At 35.5% G+C, this 26,531-nt stretch overlaps 1 protein-coding gene across 1 annotated transcript; it reads left to right on the top strand.

The window, feature by feature from the left end:
* The first annotated feature begins 414 nt into the window (after positions 1–414).
* LOC144616272 (protein LEG1 homolog) lies at positions 415–12,949 on the top strand. The gene is made up of 6 exons (XM_078446444.1): positions 415–715; positions 4,955–5,041; positions 6,236–6,420; positions 7,338–7,438; positions 9,110–9,348; positions 12,849–12,949. Exons 1-6 carry the CDS (start codon positions 415–417, stop codon positions 12,947–12,949), a joined length of 1,014 nt encoding a protein of 337 aa, XP_078302570.1.
* Positions 12,950–26,531: the final 13,582 nt, after the last annotated feature.

Genomic DNA, 26,531 nt, shown 5'->3' with positions numbered 1-26,531 from the left:
AGCACGGAGCCTGCTTAAGATTCTTTTTCTCTTTTGCCCCTCTCCCCCACCCACACACTCTCTCTAAAAAATAAAAAATTTAAAAAAAAGTCAAGTAACTCTGGGGAAGACATAGAATTTATTATTATAATTAATATGAGAGACAGACAGAAGATAGAGACAAAAATAAATTTAGGATGAAACCCAGTCTTACTAAAAATTCTAGAGACTGATACATACTCAACAATTTTTGAGATGATTAACAAGGGAGGTAGCCTACTATCTTTGGTAAGGCATTTGTTTACCTCCACCTTCTCATTACCAAGAAAGGCAGTGGAAGGTGTTGATTAGATGAGGTGCAGAAAAACAACGTAGCTTCCTCCTCCATTTCCCAACAAAGGTCCTGTCATAATCTCAATCTCTGGGCTAAACACCATGGCTTTCGGTCTTTCCTGGCCCTATCTAATCATTGATTGTATTTTTGCTTCTTTAGCAAGAGCATCCGATATCGCAGATGTATATCCCCCTCTGTGGAAAGAGAGTCCTGGTCAGTTCAGTGACTATAAGATAGAAAATGGAAAGTATATCATTAACTTCTGGCATTATCCTGAGAGACTGGGGACGTATAAAATCCTACTGAACAAGACAGCCAAATATTTTGCAAAATTTTCACCAGAAAATGAACAAAATATTTTATGGGGATTGCCTGTACATCATGGATGGCAATATCAGACAGGTAAGAATGTCTCTTTTTCATTACAATGACTACATTACAATGACCTTTGATTTAAGTGTGAATTAATTAGGAAGTAGTACCTTGTACATTTAGCACCATCTTTGTGAAAATTGATTTTTTTCTCTTTCCTTTCTATTCCTTTTCCAGCCATTTGCGTTCTTGCCCAATCTCTATCAACTATTTATGGAATGTCCCCTACATGCATGGTTTTTGCTAGCCAGAAATGTCCAAAAGAATTGTGTACAATGATGAAATGTTTCTATTTGCACTGTTCTCTATGAAAGCAGCAGCTCTTATATTCTTATATGAAGCTACTAAGCACTTGAAATGGCTAATGCTTCTGAAGAACTGAATTCTTGATTTTGTTTAATTTTAATTAATTTAACTTGAAGAGCTACAAGTGGCTAGTGATTACCACACTCACCGAAGCACAGCATATTAGGCTTAGTTCAGTCAATATCAATAAATATTAATTGATGGGCTACTGGGACCAAGCCTAGTTCTAAGCACTGAAGAGTACATCCAACAACAAAACAGCTAAGGTGATATGCATTAACTACACATGGGTGTACAAGATTAATTTGCATTATCTATAGTTCTAAATATGATTAGACTATAGTCATAGAGATTGGAGTGACAAAAGAGAAAAAACAAAACCTCTGTAGGAAAACCTGAAAATAGCATCTCTACTGAGGAATAAACATAGATATTTGTTTTGGAACAAAAATATCATAAGCCCCAAGTCATCTTGTTCAATGGGAAGAGACCTTCACTATCAACTTCTAGAAAACACTATTGGAAGAAAGGAATCAGTGAGAAGATGGGTGGCATTATAGAAAAGACAGAGAAAGAGACTGCAACGTCTGATCTGTGATGACATTCCAAGTTCGCTGGGAGAATCTCCTGACATCCAGTATAATTCCCATTCTTGGGCTGCTCTTGGCATGGAAAAGAAGAATATATGAACTCCTGAGACATGGTTCTGGAGAAGCAAAAACATAAGATCCTCCGTAAACAATAATCAACTCCCCCAAGGGGTGCACACACTTACTCCTACAAAAATTTTCAGCTCTGGGCCCAGTAATGAACAAACAGTAAAGTAAAATATTGGATAAGGTATTTTCAAAATATCATTTTCATTCATGAATACAATACATGGGATTCTACTGTTTTTTAAGGGCTGATTTATGTATTTAATTGAGTTGAATTCTATGATACGACTAGAGAAAACCAAAACAGAATTATAAATTATGAAATAGCCCATAAAAATATTTCACCCACAGTATGCTAAGTCTCAAAGACATGATAAGGACTGTAAGTACAAGAGTAGCTCAGGACAGATAGTGACAACCATGGGCTGAGAATATCATGGGAAGAAATGAGGACCAAAGAGCTTGATGGAGGCATTTCGAGAATATAACTGCTGGTATACTAATTACAAAGATGACATTGATAGCAGGTTTTACTGGAAGAAGACAACCACATAGGCAGAAGAACTGGGATGTGAAAGAGTAGTGGGTGGTTTATTTGAGAAGATGAACCAAGGTTAGTGAAAGAGATGTCTTTAAGTCAGACTGGGGAATTTTAATTGGGCTCTTAAGCAATATGGATTAGTTTAGTAACAAGAGCCTAATGCTTTCACAATACTTGAATACGTTAAATGTTTGCTTCTAGATTGCTTAGCACGTGTTTTTTTTTTAAATATAGTTTTATTAATATGTAATAAACATAGAATAAACAGCATATGTAAAATGTATTTTTTGGTAAGTTTGGTATAGGTATATAGCTTTGAGCCCATCACCACAGATAATGACCATATGTATCATTCCAAAAATGTTCTTTTCCCTTTTGTATTCTCATCTTCAGGAACTTCTCTTTACCCAGTCTCTCCCAGCCTTCCCCATTCCTCCAACTACTCATCCCCCCACTCCCAAACTTCACCAGTAACCACTGATGTGCTTTCCATCATTACAGATTAGATAGCATTATCTAGAATTTTCATATAGACAGTTGGGTGCTCTTTTTTTGGTCTGGTTTATTTCAATTGTCATGATTATTTTGAAATTCATCTGTCTAGTTTCATATGTCAGCATTCATTCATTTTTATTGGTTAGCTGAAATTTTAATCAGAATAATGTTTGAATTGGGGAGAGAACACTGGAAGTCTGAGGGAGGATAAAGAAGTGACGAAGCGTCACTTAAATGAAAAAAAGGAAGACTGGCACATATACGAGAAATTGACAGTAGATATCATTGCCTTCCCTTGAAGGAGTTACAACATGGTTAAGAAGGAGAGTTAGAAATGATCCAACCATAGAACAAGAAAGAGTTGAATCGTAAGATGTTAGATAAAAGTGCATGTCGTGAGCTGGAATCATCTGGGAATAGAGTAAGATTTGAAGTGAATCTTGAGAAAAGGGTACAATGTTGATGGGCTTTTAAAATAGTAATCCAGGGACAAAGAACTAGAAAGAACAAAAGGGCAAGAATTAGTGGAATTAGTTTTGTATACATGAGAAAAATAGAGAAAGAGGAAAATGTTGAGAGTATAGGAGATACATAATGTATGCTACAGAAATAAATCTAGTTGGAAAATACAGTTTGCTATATTTTCCAAAATTTTGAATTTGAATAGTAATAAATACAACATAAATTTTGTTCTGGAAGAAGTGGGTATGATGAAAAACAATGTTTGGTCAAGGTTATGGAGGATGAGGTATTTCTTGCCATGGAAAGGCAAGAAAAAAATTTCTTCAGAAGATAAAACATCTGGAAGCAGGCACAGCTTGGCTGTAAAGAAAGAGAAAGTACTGAAGATATCCAGAAGAGTCCTGAAACTCCTCTGACAAAGAACAGAAGATTCATGAGGCAATCTTCCTTGACAATCAAGATTAGGGGTTCAGTCTCAGGTATGCTCTCAGGTATCTCAGTTGGAAGTGACTTGGAATCACCAATAAAGCAGTTTTGTGGAGATTTGGCAAAAATGGAACTGGAGCACAGTTTCGTATATAGAATAGATGACACAGAAGTCAGCAACATAAGGAAATCCTCAGATTAGCTTCATGGGCAACCATCCTCTGAGACTGAGTGGTCTTAAAAGGACAGAGAGTCTTGGAAGCAGATTTAAAATAACTCCCAACTGAGACAAAACCTAAGAACCAGGAGAGGTATGTTTCACATACTTGAATATTATTCTAGTTCAAAAGAAGATTAACAATTTTGGGAAATTTCCATGAATGAGCAGAACCACTCAAACCTTTCCTTTTGCCCATTGAAAGTTCATCTGGTCAAGAACTAGAGAAAAGAGAAAGTTAGCAGGAGTAAAGAGAATAAGCCAGTGTGAAAATGGTTGAAACAGGGACAGAGATGGGCATTGAGTCAGAGACAGCTTCAGGGATATGCAAGTATATGCAGAAGGTAAAAAATATCAAGTGTGAAAAAAACCAGAAAGGCATGTTTTGAAAGTCGGAGGTAAGAGAGGATGACAAAAAGATAAAAATAGAATAATTGCTAATATTTATGGAAACACATATTCTCTGAGCTGGGCACTTTTTTAAAGTTTATTTATTTTGAGGGAGAGCACAGCAAGTCAGAGGCAGAGGGAGAAAGAGAGAGAGGGAATCCCAAGCAGGCTCTGCACTGTCAGTACAGAGCCTGACCTGGGGCTTGAACTCATGACTGTGAGATCACAATCTGAGCCGAAATCTAGAGTCAGACGTTCAACAGACTGATCCACCCAAATGCCCCTGAACTGAGCACTTTTTAAGTCCTTCATTTAAAAACCCCAGACTTCTAGGAGGTAATTATTGTTATTCTAATATATACACGAGAAAATTGAGGCTTGCAGAAGTTACTTACCCAGGGTCAAATAGTCAGTAAGCAATGAAAAAGGATTTGGTTTTCAGCAAATGAGTCCAGATCTTGCTTACTATACAGGAATATTCACTCCCTAATATCGAAGATGCAGAGTAGTTAGTAAAGGGAAAAAACACAGACTACAGAAGTTAAAAAAACATAAGGCCTGTGAGAGAAAGTAGATCATTGTAGGGATGTTAAGGAAAAGGAAAAAATATGCATGGGAGATAGGAAGCAGAAAGTCATGAAGTGAAGGAAAGACAATGTGATAGGAAAGCTGACACAATTCTTTATTCCTGTAAACATGGTGTGTCTAGTTAGCGTTTGTCTCTACAGCTAGGAGGGGGTCCTGGTAAAACCAACTCTGGATTTTGTCTCTTTTAGGCAGATTAGCCGATCCCACGGAAAGTACGGACTGTGGCCATAAGTCTGGGGATCATCTGTGCATCTCTGTGGACAGTTGGTGGGCTGGTGAGTTCAGTGTGACCGTCAAACCTCAAATAGATGACCTGTCCATAAAAAATCAGTTCAACTTAAGATCCCAGTCAGAGAAGCAAAACCAAACCCAGAATCACTGCTTTTATAAAACGAAACAAAACAAAGTCTGTTTGGCTCAAATGTGGATGTCTTGAAATGGGTTTTGAGATAGATATATTTTTAATTTACTGATTAATTTATTTAATTATAAAAATATCAGGGAGACCAGAAACCTCAAAGTTTGATTGAAACATATAAGGCGGGAGCAAAATTTGTGTTATATTATAAAATAAAAACTTGTTAACAAGGGAAATATCTAGATAAATATTATTGTATTTTAAAGCTATGTCAGATTTTCAGCTTTAGAATAAAAACTTAGAAAAGTATAGAATTCTGTTACTAATTTTTAAATTTTTCACTTACTGTACCTTGGAATTTAATTAGTATTTTAAATTCCAGTGCAATTATTATCCATGATTTAAAATAACAAATGTATGGGGCACCTGGGTGGCTCAGTCAGTTAAGTTTCCGACTTCAGCTCAGGTCATGATCTCACGGTTTGTGAGTTCGAGCCCCACGTGGAGCTCTGTGCTGACAACTCAGAAACTGGAGCCTGCTTCAGATTCTGTGTCTCCCTCTCTCTCTGCTCCTCTCCCACTCTGTGTGTGTGTGTGTGTGTGTGTGTGTGTGTGTAAAATAAAATAATAAAATAAAATAATAAATGTACAACATAAATCTATTTTGCTTTATGAGAGCAGGGTTTTTAAGAGAAGCATATTCAAGTTGTATATAACACTAAGGAAAATGTCTCTTTTTTTGATGTTTACTTATTTATTTTGAGAGAGAGAGAGAGAGAGAGAATGAGCAGGGGAGGGGCAGAGAAAGAGAGAGAGATAATCCAAAGCAGGTTCCCTGCTATCAGCACAGAGTCCTATGTGGGGCCTGAACTCATGAACTGTGAGATCATGACCTGAGCCAAAATCAAGAGTTGGATGCTTAACTCACTGAGTCACCCAGGTGTCCCAACATTAAGGGAAATTTCTGATAATATTCCCAAAGTTCCCAAAATTACTGCTTAAGTTTTACCACATTTCTAGATCTGTGGGTGTACTTTTATGAGAGACTTCTTTACTTCAAAAACAACTTCTTTTATATATTAACAATATTAATAAATGTTTGTTTATACAGATCTTAATTATTATCTCTCTGCAATGCCCTTCCTTGCTGCGGTTGATTCTGGTATAATGGGGATACCATCAGACAAAGTCATCTTTCTGCCACCGCCCAAGGATCAGATGAATTTTTGTTACAATGTTTCTAGCTGTCATTCATCCTTTCCAGAAGCAATGAAAAAGTGGAATGAATTTTACCAGGTTTTGTGTGTGTGTTTGTGGGCGTGTGTGTGTGCTTTAATTAATACTTTTCAAGGCTAGCCAGATAATTTTTGAATAGCACTTCATGTAGATTTTTTATGCATTGCACAATGCAGTCCTAAGGAATAAAGTTCCTAATGTGAAAATATTATGGTGACAGCAATATTAGTATGAGTGGATTGCTGCATGACATCATACCTCGATAACATCCTCACTGCCAATAAGGTATCAAGACTGCCCTATCTACTCTTCTCATACTAAAGTTATATACACACAGGTGAACCCAGAGAAATTATGGCTTAACAGTGCATGAAGTATCCTAGCTCATCACAATTTCAGGACAACTGAGCAATAACTGATATACAAATGCAATTGTGGGATAGGTTGTGGTGAATTTGATCAGCTTATTTCAACTCTCTTGATAAGCAAATCACATATGACTTGATTAAAATGAGCATTTGACACTCAGAAGCAAATATTGATGTCCAAAGCAAAGTGTCATGGGTGAAAGAGTAAATGACTAAAGATTGGGTTTCCCTTTAGAGAACTTCTTCATTATATTGCATAAGATTAGCTTTGACACTTTGTGGACAGTTTGTTGCATGGCAAGAAAAAAACAAATGTACAAAATACTAAAGATCTGGATCTGAACAGTGTAAAATCCTGAACATTTCTGAAACACATGGTTTATTCTTTTCGTATGATTTCAGTATCACTAGTAATTAAAATAACTGATATTGAGCTCTTCAGGAAGTGTTAAGCATTACATCTTTCTTTCATACCTTAACTCTTAGAAAAAAATGTTCTCCCCTTATTTAGAATGTTGAAAAATTATATTTGTAAATAGAACTGATTTTCAAGAAGACAGATTGTTATAATTGCCCACATATCAATAACTTGTTTTTTTCCCTGGATAGCACGTAAAGTCACATTCTAGTAGCTTTGATGACCTGTTGGAGTACTTATGGGCTGCACATGTCTCATCTTTGGAGATTGCTTGTAAAAACTTTCACAATAGGTAAGAGTGGATCTAGAGTTATTTTGTTTCAATATGGTAATAATCTTTCCATCTTACACTGTCTTTTTCACTGAAGTCTTTGAAGAGCACTCTTTTCATCTTGAGGTAAGTTATTAGGAGATGCAGGGTTCAGAAACGGGTAGATTTTTAGGCACTTAAGTGAGTTGAGTCATCAGTATAGGAGGGTTATGCAGGTGAGACAGCTGTCATTTGTCATTAGAGAAATGTTTATGCCGGGAGTCCATTCCTTGTTGACTGACTTTTAGAAATGAAGAGATGTCACTTATTGGATACTTGCAAAACCTGTTCACCGAAGGGAGTGTTTGTTGATGGATTGAAGTCAGTCTAAAAATGGTTTGGTGTCTACTTGTTACTATGTCTACAGATCATTTGTCTTTTTCAGGACTGACAAACATTTCTGGGAGCCCACAACTATTAATAGAACTGAGAGCATACCCAGGCAAGAACTGAGAGAACCCTAATATCTTGCCTCTGGCTACCTTGAGGCCCTGACCAAATAGGAAGTAAAGCCTTAGCATTGAAGATATACCCCAACACATGCACAGGGCTCCTCAGCAAAGAGTGGAAGATTTATTGGTTCAAGGAACTTAAGGGAACCTTTAATTAATCATTAGCTGACCATGATGCTTATGAGCAGGGACCTCAGTGATGACTCACTACAAAGAACACAGAATGAACAACAGAATCTGTCCATGCAAAACAGTAAACAACAATGACAAGAAAACCAAACAACAAAAAACCCTGGTGAGGGTGGGAATCTGATTTTTAGAGTGTCTACTTTATAGTGTGTGAACTGTCCAGTGTTTAAAAAAAAAAAGAGACAGATGTGCAAACAATCAGGAAAAGTATTGCATGCATGCCCCCCTCCCCTTACACAGAGATAATCAGTCAATAGGAATTGTTCCTCTGGGGTCTCAGAGGACAAAATGTACAAATTGCCAGTTATACATAGTTCGTGGGGATGTAATAATATACAGCATAGTCATTATAGTTAATATGTTGCTTATTTGAAAGTTGCTAAGGAATGGATCTTAACAGTTTTCACCACAAGAAAAAAAATTTGTAACTTTGCATGGTAACAAATGTTAACTAGACTTCCTGTGGTGATCATTTCACAATATACACATATATCAAGTCATTACATTGTATACCTGAAAAACAGAAAGAAAAGTTGGCTTTCTAGGATCATCAGAAAAAAAAAAAAATACCAAGCTCCTTAAAAAGCAAAAAAAAAAAAAAAATCTGTTACTTCATTTTTAGTGGTTACCTGAAATGAACATTGTGTTAAGAGATGTCTAAATTCAGCAGCAATTTTGCTAATTTTCTTTTATTTTTATCTTTATATTTTAAAATAATGAGACTTGGTCACATATCAGAATTTATGTAAGTAATGTAAATGCTTCACAAAAAGGGAAACACGTGATTAAAAACACATATGTTCTGAGATGGTAATATTCAAATTAAAAATTTTAATAACATCTTTTCAAGTGTTCAAGTGTAGGAGCTAACATCAACATCAAGTTTCTTTACTCCATATTCTAAAAAGTTCAAAAATGTCATTTTGAACACGTTATCTGTTTTGAAAATTGAGTTGGCAAAATTCTGGGTAGACTAACTGTAAATGTATACTTTCCCCCACTTCTCTGTTAGATTAAAATACTATTCTAAACAAGAAGCTGATTTTGAAAGAAGCTGGGCTTTATTTGTGGATTATTTAGCTCCACCACTCTTTCCTACAACCTTAATTAGAACATATGAATTCCAGAAGGAGCTGCCAAAACGCATGCTTATGAATGAGGATAGAGCCCCCTTCATCCATGACTTTAGTGGCTTTCAGAACACAGTCCTGTTTGCTCTAAGTGTTCTCCACAAAGTACATAAGTACACAGGTAAGAGACACAGAGACCTTTTTATTTGTAAGTTCTATACATTGTGTTGATTTCATAGGTAATGAAAGACGATCGAATCATAAATTACTACAACAGACTAAAGAAGGAAATGTTGACTTTTTAAGATATGTTTCAACGTTTTAACAATAATCCTTGTGGGTTTGCGAGTGGCTTCATTTAGTGAGTACATATTACTTAACTTACTTATTTAGTAAGGCCCTTAGTTATTTAACACCTCTTCTCCTCTGGGGCCTTTCAACAAAGCAGATCAATATCACCACATGTTACTTTGGCAAGGAGATAATGGAAATCCCTATTTCTTTCTTGGACAAATTTTGCTATTTAATTTTATTTTGTTTTTAAACAAAAAAGATAATAAACATAATAATGACGCTTGCTATAACTAAAAAAACCCTGAAATAAATTGTGTTATATGGACTTTCCCCATCCAATACTATGATTATAGACATCAAGGAAAAAATTTGACCCCCCTCCCAAATTCTGGTTTTGAAAGAGGTATATTTCTCCAAAATTTCAAAATCTTAGGTTTACTAAGTAGAAAACACAGATGAAATTACATAAATTTGTAAATGTGAAAATTACTATGTCATTCAGTTTCCCAAATACTATTTATCCTTGTTCTCCTGAGGGGAAAAAAATGTGTGTGTGCATGTGCATGTGTTTAATTCATATTCCCTAAAGAAGAATTCAGAAATAAGATATGATTCAAAATAAAAATGAATGCATTGTATTTTAAAAGTAAAACTTGTTTGGGGCGCCTGGGTGGCGCAGTCGGTTAAGCGTCCGACTTCAGCCAGGTTACGATCTCGCGGTCCGTGAGTTCGAGCCCCGCATCAGGCTCTGGGCTGATGGCTCGGAGCCTGGAGCCTGTTTCCGATTCTGTGTCTCCCTCTCTCTCTGCCCCTCCCCCGTTCATGCTCTGTCTCTCTCTGTCCCAAAAATAAATAAAAAAACGTTGAAAAAAAAATTTAAAAAAAATAAATAAATAAATAAAATAAAAAGTAAAACTTGTTTATGTATTACCAAGGGTAACATTGTTGTTTTAATAAATAAACCTTCAGATTGTAATGGCAAAACTCGAAGGATTCTATTTCTGTCTCACATGATGAATTGAGATACTCAATTGGTAAGAGGCTTTCTTCCATGGTAATTAAGAGATCTAGGATGTTTCCAACTTTGGCTCCATCAACATTCACTGCTTCATCACTGTATCCTCCCTATAAAGTAATTCAAAGGAATTAAGGGCTTAAGGGGGCTCGTCTTTGAAAAGCCTACTAGAAGTGACAAACTTAACTATATCTCACATACCTTTGGTAAGAATAGTCATACAGCTCAACTAGATGAGGGGTAGGAGGGACTTGGGAAAATTAACTCTTGTCTGAACCCCACTGTTAGGAGAATCATAAAAACGTATTGATTACCACACTGTCAGATATGGAAAGTACAATCTAGTCTTAGATGATATGAACAAACTCTATTGGCCTAGTATACAGAGGGACTGAATAGATAGACTTGATTACATTTAAAGATTGTATACAACAGATGTTTAGATTTTTGTAAGTTCCAGTTGTATTAAAATTAGCTTGGATTTGTTAAGGAATTTTGAATTTACTCTATAGGCTACAATAAAAAGAAAAAAAAAAGACAAATTAGAATGTAGTTAAACTAGCTATCATGTTTCCTGTATACTAATTGCATGCATCCACTCATACGCAGAATTCAAAAATTGTGCTTAAAGCCTTGGCAGATATTTTTAACTAATTTGAGTTATAGAAAAAAAATAGGATACAATTACTAAATACTTTTCTTCATTTCTTAATAATATCTCATTTTTATGGCTATAATTTCTTTTATACTTATTTTAAAAATATATTCAATATATGCCTCTTATTAAAAATTAAAACACTACAGAAAGTTATTAATTACACATAAAACTTACCTTCTATCCATCCTCTTTCCTTAATTTCTTACCTTAATTCCTTGTCTGATATATATTTTTTAACTTTTGGTCCTATTCCTACAAAAAATATTTGTATGAACTAGTGACTATACATAAATAAATAAATAAATAAATAAATAAATAAATAAAAAGTAATAGATGGAACTGGAGAGTGTTATGCTAAGTGAAATAAGTCATACAGAGAAAGACAGATACCATACATTTTCACTCTTATGTGGATCCTGAGAAATTTAACAGAAGATCATGGGGGGAGGGGAAGGAAAAAAAAAAAAAGATTAGAGAGGGAGGGAGCCAAAACATAAGAGACTCTTAAAAACTGAGGACAAACTGAGGGTTGATGAGGGGTGGGGGAGGGTGGGTGATGGGTATTAGGGATGGCACCTGTTGGGATGAGCACTGGGTGTTGTATGGAAACCAATTTGCCAATAAATTTCATATATTGAAAAAATAAATAAATTCGAGTTAGTTAACATACAGTGTTGTATTAGTGTCATGTGTAAAATGTAGTGATTCAATACCTCCATGCAACACCTGGTGCTCATTATGACAGGTGCACTCCTTAGTCCTCATCACCTATTTCACCCATTCCCCCACCCACCTCCCCTTTGGTAACCATCAGTTTGTTCTCTATAGTTAAGAGTCTGTTTCTTCATAAGAGACTCCTAAAAACTGAGAATGAACTGAGGGTTGATGGGGGGGTGGGTGATGGGCATTGAGGAGGGCACCTGTTGGGATGAGCACTGGGTGTTGTATGGAAACCAATTTGACAATAAATTTCATATTTAAAAAATAAATAAATAAAAATAAAATATAAATAAATAAATAAATAAATAAATAAGTCAATAATTTGACTAAAAACTGTGCTGTTTGCTTAAAAGAGGTTATACATATGGCACAGTTCTGTCCTATTAATTTCTCACTAGCCATATACACTTGAGAAATTAGCAAGTCAGCAAATATTGACACATTATTCTGTAAGTAATATATAACTTTTCATTGAATGGATTTATATGCTTTTTAGTTTTAGGTAATGTAAAAGCAGCATTGAGTGTGTACTATTATTAGCTTAACTTGTTGGGATGGTGACAGATTAAATTACTAGAAATGAATTCATGGATCAGGTATTGCCAAGTGGCAATTAAAAAGTATAGTATAGATTACATTCTTGTCAAAACAAAAACAGAAACAACACAAATTGTTTTTTTTAGAGTTATGTTTCTGCATAGGCACTGAAAATGAGTATTAGCAAACTTACTAATTTTCAAGAGTCTGATTTTTTATGGATTTTCATTTCTTTAATAGTTGCTGTATCCATTGTTCTCTTTAGTTACTTATGTATCTTAGATGTTTGAATATGAGGGCATAACATAATTTTAAAAAGCAAAATATTGTTTTATTAAAAATGCATATGAAAACATGCTACTTTCATACTAATTGAATTTTGTTTTAGATAATTTCAACATTTGGGATTAAAATTAAATTTTACCTAAAACTCCTAAATATCTTTACTATTTTCTAGGTACATTATCTTTTGTTTTATGGAAAACTTTAATGAAGTCAACAGTTGCAAGGAAACTGTTTCTAGAGATTTTGGAATTCATCCTTCATTCTTTCAATTAAATGCTTCTGGAAATGTGTATAAAATAAAAATCCACGATGATAATTTCTCGAGGAACAGTATTCTCAAGATTAGTCCTTGCATGTTTGCATAATTTTGTCACTGTGTATATCTTAAAGTTTGAGTTAATATATTGCCATTAATTTCCTTAATTTAAATTGGTATCAATAATGAAAATGTTTACTTTTTAATGTAGATTCAGTTGAATAACTGACAAATGCTGATAAATTAATAAAGTTCATAAAACCTGATTAGAATTTTGGATTTTATTCAATCCAAATTAATTTTATGTATTTGGAGGAATATATTTTTATGATCAATAGTCAAGAGGCAGAAGATTTACAATAAAATTTGGATGATGACTATGGATTTTTAAAACATTTAAAAATGAACTATTAGTTTAGGATGTATCATTTGATCCATCGTGTCTTTGGAGTTCTCTGAAAGTTAGAAAAATTATGTTCTGAACATTTCTTTCTTTCTTTCTTTCTTTCTTTCTTTCTTTTTTTTTTTTTTTTAAGCTCATACTTATTATGGAGTACATCAGGGTCACAGGGGGCAAAATTTCTTTCCTTTAAGAAGAGACAATGTGCACTGACAGGAAGGCAGTCCTCCCTCCTGCTTGCCCCCTTGGTGACTTTCCTTCCATAGCTTGTATGAAGTTTGCTGACAGGTTTTACAGAGGCTTGCAACCACAGTATTCCAAACTATTTGGGAAAAAAAATGAATAAATTGAGTCAAAAGGTAGATAGTATGGTAAAATAACACAGGCACTGATATCAGAAAGATCTGAGTTTACATGTAAGCTCTGCCATTTTCTAACCAATGTCAGCTGGTCAATCGTAAACAATTTATCAAATTCCCCTGTACCTCAATATACTTACTGAAAAAATGAAAATGATGGGGAAAAATGGAAATAATTGAAGAGTACACAGATTTGGGTTATAAAAATTGGCTGGTTTAATAAACAAAAGGCAATGAGTATCCAGTATAATACCTATAACCCAGTAACTATAGTATAGAATACAGATTTGATAAACAAGTTACCAATAAGATAACTTGCATCAAAACTCCAGGAAGCCCAAACCATGAAACATACTCATACTGAATTACAGCAACTCTACCATTCCTACAAATCATATTCATTTGCTAATAACTTTTAAGCATTTTTTGTGGTATTGTTTTGAGAGAGAGACAGAGCATGTGAGCAGGGGAGGGGCAGAAAGAGAGGGAGAGAGAGAATCTCAAGCAGGCTCCCCACTCCCAGCTCAGAGTCCGACTCGGGACTCAAACCCACAAACCATGAGATCATGACCTGAGCTGACGTCAAGAGCTGGACGCTCAACGGACTGAGCCACCCGGGGACCCCTTAACCATTTTTATTTAGTTCCCTTTTGCTACTGTAACAAACTACGACAGACTTGGAGGCTTTAAAATAACAAATATGTTATATTACAGTTCTGGAGATGACATGTCAAAAATGGATTTCACTATAGAAAAATCAACGTGTTGATAGAGACTAGTTTCTTCTGGAGGCTCCAGGAGAGAATTAGTTCTCTTGTCTTTTGCAGCTTCTAGAAGCTGCCCTCATTCTTCCGCTCATGGACTCTTCCTTCATCTTCAAAGCCGGTAGTGCAGTATCTTCAAAAATCTCTTTGATTCTGAACTTTCTGCCTCCCTTTTTTAATTTATAAGGACCATGATGATTTTAATCAGCTCTCCCAAATTATCCAGGATAACCCCCCATCTCAAGACACTAATTTAATAACATCTGCAAAATCCCTTCTGCCATCTAAATTAACATATTCATGTGTCCAGGGATTCACATGTGGACATCTTTTGGGGGCCATTATGTCTGATAACACATTATTCATGATATTATCACTGTACTGTATGCATTCAAGAACATATATATAACAAAATGACCCATTAATAGTTACAGAGCAATAAACAATAAATTTCTGAGTATATCATTACAAAGTAATATACATGTTTTCTACTGACGGCTATAATACAGCAGGGATTAATCTATTCTATGTCAGAAATGGTGGCTGCCAGTATCTTAATTAGTAATAATATTATGAATTAAAAATTAGAGTAATTTAATTTCATGGAGTGAAATTTCCAAAACAAATTACATGAAAAAGGAAAAAGATTTACTTGAAGAGTACATGAATACTGCATGGAAACAGTGAGATGCAAGAACAAATGGTTTTCATTGGCTATTAGAACAAGAGCCAAAAAGTCATCAGAAACCCAATAAAGTAGTCTGTACATATCTAGCTTTATGAATACTCATGTCCTTTTCTCTCCATGCATTATATTTCTTCTTCTCTTGCTATACACAGACTGCTTCCCTTTCTCCCTCTGTACCTGACTTATCATTTCTGCCTAAAGCTCTAGAGTCTACATCAGTTTACAAGTTATGGCTGTGAGCCCATCTTCTTGTCAACTTACAGATTCCCTGGAGATAGATTTTGTTTGGTGGAATGTACTCTCTGTATTGGTTTCCCTGTTAGTTATGCACAGTGGCTCCAATGAGCTGTGAACAAAGACTAATGCAGTCACAGAGTAAAAATAACTGGCAATAATGGTCCATTTTATGCAGAGAGTGAGTGGGCGGTTTTTGCAAAGGAACATACACACTCAACAATTATGTACAAACTCTTCACAGATGCTCACTTACACCTGAGATTCAGATCAAATCATGAAAAACTTACAGGAGATATATAGATATATACAGGATATATTTAGAAGATATACCTATACTGGGGCACCTGGGTGGCTCAGTCGGTTAAGCATCCCACTTTGGCTCAGGTCATGATCTCACAGTTCATAGGTTCAAGCCCCACGTCAGGCTCTGTGCTGACAGCTCAGAGCCTGCAACCTGCTTCAGATTCTGTGTCTCCTTCTCTCTCTGCCCTTCCCCCGCTTGCTCTCTCTCTCTCTCTCTCTCTCTCTCTCTCAAAAATAAGCATCTTAAAAAAAGAAAATTTAGGAGATATATCTATATGTATATATCTTCTTTAAAAATGTATGAAAGATGAACAAAAATGCATATTTTTTATGTTCTCTTATTTGCACTATTGCTGTAAGAAAATCAAACTTTTAAGTAGAAAATTTAGAGACTAGAGTTTTTGCCATGTTAATTTTGTCATTATTTTTATCTTATGTTTATACCTTATGTAATTGGGTCTTGATTTTTCTTTTTTTCTCTTTTTATAATTTTTAAATTTTATTTTTAAGTAGGCTCCACACCCAATGTGGGGCTTGAACTCATGGTCCTGAAATCATGAGTCACATGTTCAACTGGCTGAGCCAGCCAGGAGCTCCCCTGGGTCTTGATTTTTCTATCCAAACAACTACTGTCTTTAACTTTTAAGATTAGGCCATTGATTACTGTACATCAGTTCGTTAATTTTAAGTGTTTAGATTATCCACAGCTAAGAAGTATGTCCCTTTGTTATCATATCTGTCTCTTTTTGCTTTTTTTTTTGGCAGTGAGAATTTTTTATGATTTCATTTTATCTCTAGTATTTGCTTGTTATTATTCATGCCACTTTAGAAATACAATTTTTAAAAATAAAAATTGGTTGTGTTTCGGATGATGGCACACAACTGTAATTAGTCTGTCATCAGAAATTGTGTTACTTCAGTGTAGTGCTAGAGTATTCTCATTTTGTCCTTTTCTTTGAGCTGTCATAAATTTTACTTATACATATGGGATGAACAGACTGCCATAATTTTTCTTCAAATGTCAATTGTCTTTTAGAGAAACTACTAATCAGTACATACATTTTATATTTTTTATCATATAAAGCAGCTTTTTTTTTTTTAAGTTTCTCTCTCGTATTAAATTCCTTCAGTCTGAAGAACTTCTTTCAACCTCTTCAGATGATGGATTCCATTTTGGTGGTAGTGGCGAAAATGGAAATGGAGCAGTAGTCATGTTAACTTTCATTTATTTCACTGAACATGTCTTTATTTCTCAGTCCATTTTTTTGGTGCATAGATTTCACGTTAAGAGTCTAGTGACTTGTGTAGTTTCTGAAGGGATGTCTGTTGGAATCCTTACATTTATTCTTCTGTATGTGATTTGCCTCTTTCCCTGGCATCCTTTAATATATTCTATCTTTGGGTTCCTTCGGTGCAAGTAAGATGCGTCCAGGCGTGTTCTGGGGAAGTATTAATTCTGCTCAGTGTTCTCCAAGATTTTTTTTAGCTCTAGGGGAACATCTTGATATCTTTCATTATTTTTGAAAAAATTTCCACCAATATCTCTTCAAATATCACCATACCATTTTCTCTCCTTCCTCCTTCTGAGATTCCAAGTATACCGATGTTAGATAGTTTAATCACAAAACTCCTTTATTCTCTGCTCTGGTTTTCTTCTCTTTTTCTCTTCAGTTTCATTTTGATTGATCTCTGTTGACTCACCTTTGAGTTTACTAATTTTTCCTTGGCTATATGGATTCTGCTGATGAGCACTTTAAGGGAATTTTCACCCTTAGTACCATGTAATTTTTAAAAATTTCTAATATTTCCCTTTGTATAGTTGCATTCTCTCTGCTGAAATTACCTATTTGTTCAAGCAACTGTCTATCTTTTCCCTAAAACATTTAATATCTTAATTATAGCTAATTTAAATTCCCTGCTGGTTAGTTTCAACATCTGAGTCACATATGACTGGTTCTGCTGCTTCCTGTGCCTCTTACTTTTTTAAAAAATGTTTTTTAATGTTTACTTATTTTTGAGAGAGAGAGACAGAGACAGAGAGTGAGTGGGGAAGGGGCAGAGAGAGAGGGAGACAGAATCTGAAGCAGGTTGCAGGCTCCAAGCTGTCAGCACAGAACCCAAGGTGGGTCTTGAACTCAGGAACCACAAGCTCATGACCTGAGCGCAAGTCGGACGTTTAACCGACTGAACCACCCAGGCGCCCCAGTGTGCTTCTTACTTTTTTGTGCGACTTAATATTTTTGGTTGAAAGCCTAACCCATGTGTAGGACCATAGAAACTAGAGTGAAGAGTGTTTATGCTCAGAAGCAAAGAGGGAGAATGTGATCAAATCTAGTCAAGGTTTGAGCTGGTTTGTTTTGTTGTTGCTATCATGACTCTCAGTGTATCACTTTTGCAGTTAGGGTGTAAACAGGACTGCTGGAGAAGTCTTCTCCATGATTCTCTTCTACCCTCAGCTTTAGAATTTTTTCTGTATCAACCTGTGCCACAATGAGGGTCTCTCTATGCTTTTCCTCTTCCTCCAGGGTTAGAAGTTTGTTATTATTTGATGTATTTTAGCCTCAAATAGGTAGATAGGGTCATTCTCCATTGTCCTGGTTCATGCTGGGTCTCAATCAGGCCCTGCATCACTGGGTCTCCAAGCTAACTCTTTATCAGCGACTGTATGTCCTGCTGAAGGTAAGGATTTCAGTGATCGAAATTCAAGTTGATTCTCTGCATCTCCAGTGGGGTTAGGATTTTTTTTTTCTGTACCCTTATCCCAGCTGCAATAAGGCAATTGGTCTTGCAGGTTTTCTACTAGTAGATTTAAGGATTTAAAGATTTTGTACCATTGAGTAGAGAAGGGGGGAAAGCTCTGAGTGGAGCATCGTTTCTTCTAGGCACACACCAAGAAGGAGTCTTTTTCAGTTCCTGCTCTGTCCTCAAACTCTAGGAAATACCCAGGAAGACCCATGGAGAAGAACATTCTATTGAGTAAGAAATGCCTTTAAATCTGAGACTCCCATGGATCCTATTCTTTTATGCTAGCCCCTACTCAGCAGTATTCTTTCCCAAGATCCCTGTTGGCTTTGTAGGACCTGCACTACAGTTTGACTTGTACCTCTGTCCAGTTCTACTTCCTTCTCTTGCCCCTTCCAAATTGTTGATCTCTACAAATATGTTGTACCCCAAACTCCATCTCAGTATGTAACTCCAGAAGACACAACTCAAAATATTTTTAGAATTTAACAATGTTAAATTATATTTTTAAAGTGGAAAGTTTCCATTTTTCAGGATGGTTGAATAAAAACATCTTAGCCTACTCTATTCCTTAGCAAAACAGGATTCATCTAAGAATGTTTTTTAATGGAAAATTTTCTGATTTTTCTGACACTAGGATCTACTTAAAATCACATCACTTACTATAAGAAAAGAATCTGACAAAAGGAGTGAAATAAACAAGGGAGAGAAAAAGTAACCAAGGAAGAAGACAAAATGATAAGTCTTTCTTGTATCAGTGAAACCATTATTAATTGGCAGTTACAGAGAAATTCTTGGACCCTCCCTGATACCACAATCTGTCAGGGAGGGAAGGACTAAGGAAGTAAACACAGCCATGCAATCTTACCAAATGTTACAGAATTTAAGAGACAATGTTTCAATAGATCAGGAATTTAATAGATTGAAATAAATGCTTACTGAATGGTACACTGTTGTTCTAATTATGATGTGTTTGGGAGGGAAAGGAATAAATAATATATTATCCTTACCTGGAATGGTTTATGATTTAATGAAGAAAAAACGTTAGATACAAGATAGTTTGTCTTTTTAATATATTTTATGCATCAAAAAGTTTATTTCATTTATTACACACAAAAATTAGTTCATTCAAAAAATACTTATTTTCACTTGCTATATGAGAGGCATTGTCCTTGGTAGGAGTTATATAGTAACAGAAGAAATAGAAATCTGTGACCCCATCGAGATTGTATTCTCAGTAGTGAATTGAATAATAAGCAAGCCTCACAGTCTTAGTAAATATTAGTGCAAAGAAAAAACCAATAACTTAGAGAAAAGTAATAAGGAGTGCTAAAATACATTAAGCATATTAAATTTAAGAAGGTTCATCAGTGAGGTCTTGCTAAGGACGAGGTATTTCAACAAAGATATGAAGGAGAAAGCAAATGAGCCTTGAGGATATCTAGGGTAAGACTATCCCAGGCACAGAGGAAAAGCAAGCACAAAAATTGGAAGCTGGGAGCAGTCTTGTACACTTTTGGAAGAGCAGAAAAAGACCATTAAACAAGATGAAAAAAAGTAGGAGGTAGAATTAGAGCAATAATGCATTTGGGAGGCCATGGGTTAGGACTTGGGTATAAGGGCCATTTATGTTGCTTCTTGTAGTTCATTGTAAAGAGTATTTTTTTAACTTACAATCGAATGGAGAACAAAAAGAAGAATTTTGAGCAGGTGAGTGACCAAACTAGCTTCTCTAGTTGAAACTAAACTATAGAAGTAATGGGAAAATAATAAGGATGCTATTGTGATCATCCAGAAGAAATATGCTATTATCTTGGACCATAACAGCAAGGGTAATAAGTGATCATATTCTGGATATACTTTGAATATAGTGCCAACATGATTTTTTAATATATTGAGTGTGAAGTATAAAGGGAAGAAAGATGTTATAAATGATTCCAAGCTCTTCTTTCCCTTCCCTTCCCCTTTTTTTCCCTAAACAATTCAGTGCAAAATCAGTTAGGGAAACAAAGCAAGATGGGAACTGGGTGTAGGAAAAGGAGAGTCATTGACTCAGCATGAAGATCAAGAACCTAAAAAAAGTGAAGAAGGTATACCCACAAAGAGGAGGCTCGGTGTAGGAAAAGAGTCTAAACCCGGCTAGAGAGGCATTTCCAGAGAGGAGAGGCCCTGTCACAGTTCAAGTAGTATGAGGAGGGAATTCATTAATAAAGGCTATGTAGAATGGGATATTGGAGCCCGTATAGGGTGAAGAGGGCATCCATACAGAGGACAAAGGTGTGGCATAGATGACAGATTGATTTATGAAAGAAAAATTAATTAAGTAAACACATATTTAAGGCTAATGGAAACAAAGTTTTTACACTATTAGAGAGGAAATTACAAATGTGAAAAGTAGAACTAAAATAACCCCTATGCTGTGGGGTTAGAATTGAAGGTATTGGGATGAACTCATGGTTTCAATATACATAGATTAGATGAGATAGATGAGGTGTCTTGTGAGTAGAGACATTCCCAAAATGATGAACATATCTACCATTCAGATCTTGACTTCAAAATATCATTTTTCAATAAATGGAATAGGATGCCTTAGAGAAATTGCTGATTATAGTAGCCAGGCAGGTAAAGGAAAATATAAGCTTGGAATAATTTATTATGCCAGAAAACAATGAAGTATTCAAAAATAAATGGAAATATTCCCAAAAGGGGCTTCCACTGGCCAATACTAAGACAATGGAATGTTAAAATAAATAATACAGTATTAAAACCCATTGATAAAATAACAAAGCAAGAATATATAGAGCTATAAATAAACATTGAGTACATTTAAACAGGATATTTACATGCATTCAAAGGACCTTCCAAATATATATGTATAAAAAATATATGTGTAAAGAATGTATATATATGTATACATATAGTTATATATGCACATATAATACATAAGTGCAATATATAGTATATACAATATATACATATATAACATATAAACATAAATAAATGAAAGAAATGTAACAAATATAAGTAACAAACATGAAACATAAGCAACAACAAATAACAAAATAAAATATTAATATGCATATACATACATAATAAATACAAAGAAAAAAAGAGTGTGATTTCATCAGAGAAACCTGGCAGACACAGCTTTAAACAAATGAACAAAATCCATCATCAATAATGAGACAAATTAAAATTGTGTTCTATCTTACCTGATGCATGGAAAGAACACAGTATCAAATTAGGTGATATTTCTACCAGAGAGGCATAACTTAAATCTAATTATGAATAAACATCAGACAACCCAAGTCATGGAACATTCTACCAAATAGCTGGCCTGGTGAAATAATTATGGCAATGAACAAAAAGCAGTGAATTTAAATGGGAGAAAAAGTGAATCAGAGGAACTGACTGTCATGGGCACAGGAAAGTGACACTTCATAGACATTCCTCTAGAGAAGTAGAAAGTGCTGGGACAGTGAGGGAGAAATTGGCAGATTAGAGCTTGCTTAGGAAAGATGATGCTGCTGAGTATGGAGGAGAGGGGGTGGAGGCTCTGATTTACTGACATTTTTTTACAATTGAGTTTGGAAACATAGTCCTTTATTGCAGTGATTTAGAGAAGGATGAACGTACACAGTTTTGTATAGTTACACAAAATTCACAAACTCCTTGCAGCTGTGACTGCATTCTTTGAAATGCTGAATATAACCAATGGGTTTAAGTAAATTTTGCAGTTAAAAAAAAAGGTAAAACCATATGAGTATGGCCCTTAGGCCTAATCCCATGTACTAATCCCAGTTCATGTTTCCTATGAACTGATCTGTTATCAGTTCAATTCAGCACATCAAGGGATCCAATACCCTTCCAAGAGACTGTGTTACCTCATACTTGGGAGTCTGGGAAGCAGGAAGTGGCAAGGGGGTGACTATTCCCTTCAACTCTCTGTCCTTTACAGAATCTCTTCCTTATATCCAAGAATTATTTCATGTATATATGTATACATAAGTATTCATTACATTATATATAATATATATTATATATTTATTATATATATAATACATAATATAAATAAATAATTGTGTATTCCATTATTCCATTTATGTATTTATATATAAATATATATTCTATATTATATAAGATATAATAAATATGTATATATATTTAATGTATATATAATGTAAATAATTGTGTATTTCATTATTCCATGTATTCCTGTTTTTGACAGGAAATGAGATGCCTCTGGATCAGATTGCCGATTACTTCTACAACAGCTTGGTGCCAGCTCCTCATGCCCCAGCTGCCATGGGGTGATGTAATGGGGTCCAGGTGTTCCCTTTGGCATACAGTGAGGTTGCACCACAGCAAAGCAATGGTGAAATAATAAGACTTGGAACTGATACAGAGGAGCTGGCATATCAGCCCATTCTCTATGCTCACATATGCAACAGAGAGAAAGAGAAACCCCACCTTTGCACTGAAGGGAAGGTCAGAGGGTGAGGTGAAAGAAAGTAAAATTTTTGTACAACATATTCAAATTATGTGCTTATTAAAGATTAATTTTTTACAGTAATCCTTTGTTCAACATCTCAAAGATAAGCGTCTTTTCTACTTTGCTCACCATGGCAGACCACTGCTGATGCAGCATCAAAAATGAGGTTACTGCTCAATAAATAGCTGCCAAATAAAGTCTGAGGCCTAGGAACAGTTTTCAGAGTTCCCTGTCAGCTCGCTGTGCTTATAATAAACGCACAACACATGCATGTAGAGAAGGGTTGGGCCTGCATGAGCCCACAGCCTGCATATTGCTAAGTATGGCCTATGATTCAGGTCACAGTGCAGGTGTTCTGAATCAATGATTCCCGAGCCTTACTGCTGAATCCCTGTGGCCTCTATTCTGAATGCAACCACCACTGCTCGGACCAGTTCACGTGCACCCTGACTGGCTTTGTGCATGTGCAACCTGCAGGCTAATTTTAGTTACACTTTGTATCTTGTACCTAGTGCCCTGGGTTTCTGTGCCTCCGTTGCAACCTGGAACATCTGGAAGAACCTGTTTGGTACTCAGACTTGTGTAACCAGAATGGCAGGAGTTATTACCTGTTGGACCACCCTTGTGTTAAAAAATTATACCTGGGATTTAGTTGATGGAGGTATGACTGAGAAAAAACATGGAGAGGCCAATGTAATTGAAAGAAGAATTTATTATCTATATTCCCAGAAAGAAGAGAACATGCTAAGCCATACTGGGACTCATAGGAAACACCAGGATGGTGAGGAGGCAAATGACAGGAGTAGGGGAAGGCATGGTTTGATCTTTATTGGGATTTCCTTAGCAAAGACAAGACAGGGCAGAGTAAACAGTCCAGGATTGGCTTTTCACCATAGGAATGACCTCTGGTTGCCTAGTATGTGGCTCTGGAATGATTTATGACAGAGGTAATATTGGCTTGGTGTGTGAGTGATGAGAATGTGGGTGAGGGCACAGTCTTGGGTCCATCAGTCTATACATTAAAGTCAGGTTTCAGGCAAGTTGTCCACCACACCCAGGAATTAGCCTGCCTGAGAGGGGCAATCTCTCTCCACGTGTGTAAAGCCCCAAAGAATGTCAAAACATCATAATATACAGAAAAGAAAAAGGATAGTTAATACAACTGGAACAATGGATGATGAGAGCAGATGGATAAAGGCCTCTCACTTCTATATCTCAAAGCCAAAAGTTCTAAGATGCTTTTCAGCGTGTCCTTCATATGTCCCATGACATTAAGCACCCATACCATGTTGGGATGAGCACTGGAAACCAATTTAACAATAAATTTCATATTAAAAAAAAAGAATAATTGTAGAAGTGAAAACAGTGAAGAATAAAGGCCAAAACAAAGATACTGGATAAACGTGCAATAAGACTTAAAAAAGACAAAGTTTCTTGAGGAAAGATCCGGGAAGGAAATGAGATTTGAAGTGAACTGTGAAAAGTGGGTATGATTTGGATACATTAATGAAACAAGAAAATAAAGTATTGGAAACAAGATTCTAAACAGTCCCCAAAAGATACATAATAAAAACCAGGAGAGGGGGCGCCTGGGTGGCGCAGTCGGTTAAGCGTCCGACTTCAGCCAGGTCACGATCTCGCGGTCCGTGAGTTCGAGCCCCGCGTCAGGCTCTGGGCTGATGGCTCGGAGCCTGGAGCCTGTTTCTGATTCTGTGTCTCCCTCTCTCTCTGCCCCTCCCCCGTTCATGCTCTGTCTCTCTCTGTCCCAAAAATAAATAAAAAACGTTGAAAAAAAAAAAATTTAAAAACCAGGAGAGGAAAGTTTCAGTACCTTAGGTAAAAACATGTGACTTATTTGAATTGCTATGAGAGACAAACAAATGAAGAAAAAGAGAGAGATCAATGAGACCAAGACTTAACAACATTCTGCAATATTCCAGATTAATATAAGGAAAAATCATTTGGGGAGGTTTGCATGCATTAACAGATCTAATCAAATTTTTAAAATTATTATTGACAAGGTGAGGATAAGCAGATCAACAGGAGGAAAAAAAACACGTTGTGGGAAGCAGTGATGTAGAACTTGGTAGAGGAAAGACCTAGTGAATGTAGAGGAAGGGACTGAGAAAGAAAAGGGGTTGTGGAAAAAAAAAATACTGAGCAAAGGGGAGATGCACTGGAGTAGTGAGTAAGGACTGGAAAGCGAGAGAAGCTGCTGGAGGAAGTGAGGAGTCACGGCACTGCTTAGGTGGGAGCTGGAAATAAGAAGAGTTAGCAAGTGTAGTGAGAATAAGCCAGGTATGGAAATGTACAGGAAACAATGGTTGAAGGGGGTTGAAGGGGGCATAGAATCAGAAAATGACAAAAGGTATATGCAGGGAATAAAGTAGGAGGAACAGCAGACACAAAAATGGAATGTGGTAAGGGTGAACAGTTTAGGACATAGAAAGAAGAATGTGGAAAAACAAACGGGAAAATGCTGAAAAGATAGCTAATATTTATGGAGCACATGCTTATTACACTGAGCACCTCTATGGCCATCTTTTATTAACACTTCCGAAAACTCAATGAGGAGGTTAAAACTAGTATCCCCAGTTTTACAGAATTAAACAAAAAAACTGAGGCTTACAGAAGTTATTTATCCAGGGTCTCACAGAGTGAAAGTGATGGAAAGGGATTTTATTTCAGGCAAGTTGAGTGTAGATCTTCTTTATTATGCATGAATATTGACTCCTTAACTTTAAAAGCAAAGAATAAAGAGCTAGTAAGTAGAAGAGACAGGCATTACAGAGGTTTTTTTTTTAATAAAAAAAAAAAAAAGAGAGAGAGAAAGACAGCTAGGAGAGAGAGTAGATCACTTTAGTGGTTTTAAAGAAAGAAAGTAAATTCATATGGGAGACTGGCAGGGAGAGGAGTTATAAACTGAAAGACATTAGTGAGAAAGATCAGCACAATTAATTTAAGGAATAAATAGTCTGTACATTCATGCAAACATAATGGAATTTTAATAACATGTAAATTAGAAATGCATCTTTAAAAAACCCAATTCTATACTTTACATCGTCTCTTGTTTAGGCAGATTAGCTGATCCCCCCCAAAAGACAGACTGGTCACAAATCTGGGATCATCTTTGCATATCTGTGGACAGCTGGTTGACCAGTCAGTTCATTGTAACAGTAAACATCAAACTGATGACCTTCTTATAAGATATCTATTCAACCTAGAATAGAATCCCAATGAGAGAAAAATGAAATCTATTTCATTTATTTAAAGAGACCTATTTCCCCCAAACTTCTGAATATTTTGAATTTTTGGTAGCTATTTTATTTATCATATTACCTAATTTTGAAGATATTGTTGGCAGTAACTTGTAATGCAAAAAAAAAAAAAAAGTTTTGAAACCATAGGACATTAGAAAAATCTGTTTAACAATGTTAACAAATTAAACCTGTTTTTAAAATCTAAATTTTAATTTACCAAAATATATATAATATTAGAATATTTTAAAGAAACTTCAGGTTTCACAACTTCACATCAACACTGCTCATAAAAGAAAGCATAACATTCTCTAGATGCGCTATTAATGTTTTTTGTTCTTACTTATTGATTTTATA

This window comes from Panthera onca, chromosome B2 (genome assembly GCF_046562875.1).
Source record: "Panthera onca isolate mPanOnc1 chromosome B2, mPanOnc1 haplotype 2, whole genome shotgun sequence".
In the NCBI taxonomy this organism is placed as follows: domain Eukaryota; kingdom Metazoa; phylum Chordata; class Mammalia; order Carnivora; family Felidae; genus Panthera; species Panthera onca.
This window is presented reverse-complemented; position numbering and strand designations above follow the sequence as displayed.

What these genes read in the sequence shown, in the direction of transcription:
- LOC144616272 (XM_078446444.1), top strand. Translation starts at nt 415, where the DNA reads ATGGCTTTCGGTCTTTCCTGGCCCTATCTAATCATTGATTGTATTTTT. An exon ending in TGGATGGCAATATCAGACAG is followed by an intron (nt 716 to 4,954) that starts GTAAGAATGTCT and finishes TGTCTCTTTTAG; the next exon opens with GCAGATTAGCCGATCCCACG. An exon ending in CAAAGTACATAAGTACACAG is followed by an intron (nt 9,349 to 12,848) that starts GTAAGAGACACA and finishes ACTATTTTCTAG; the next exon opens with GTACATTATCTTTTGTTTTA.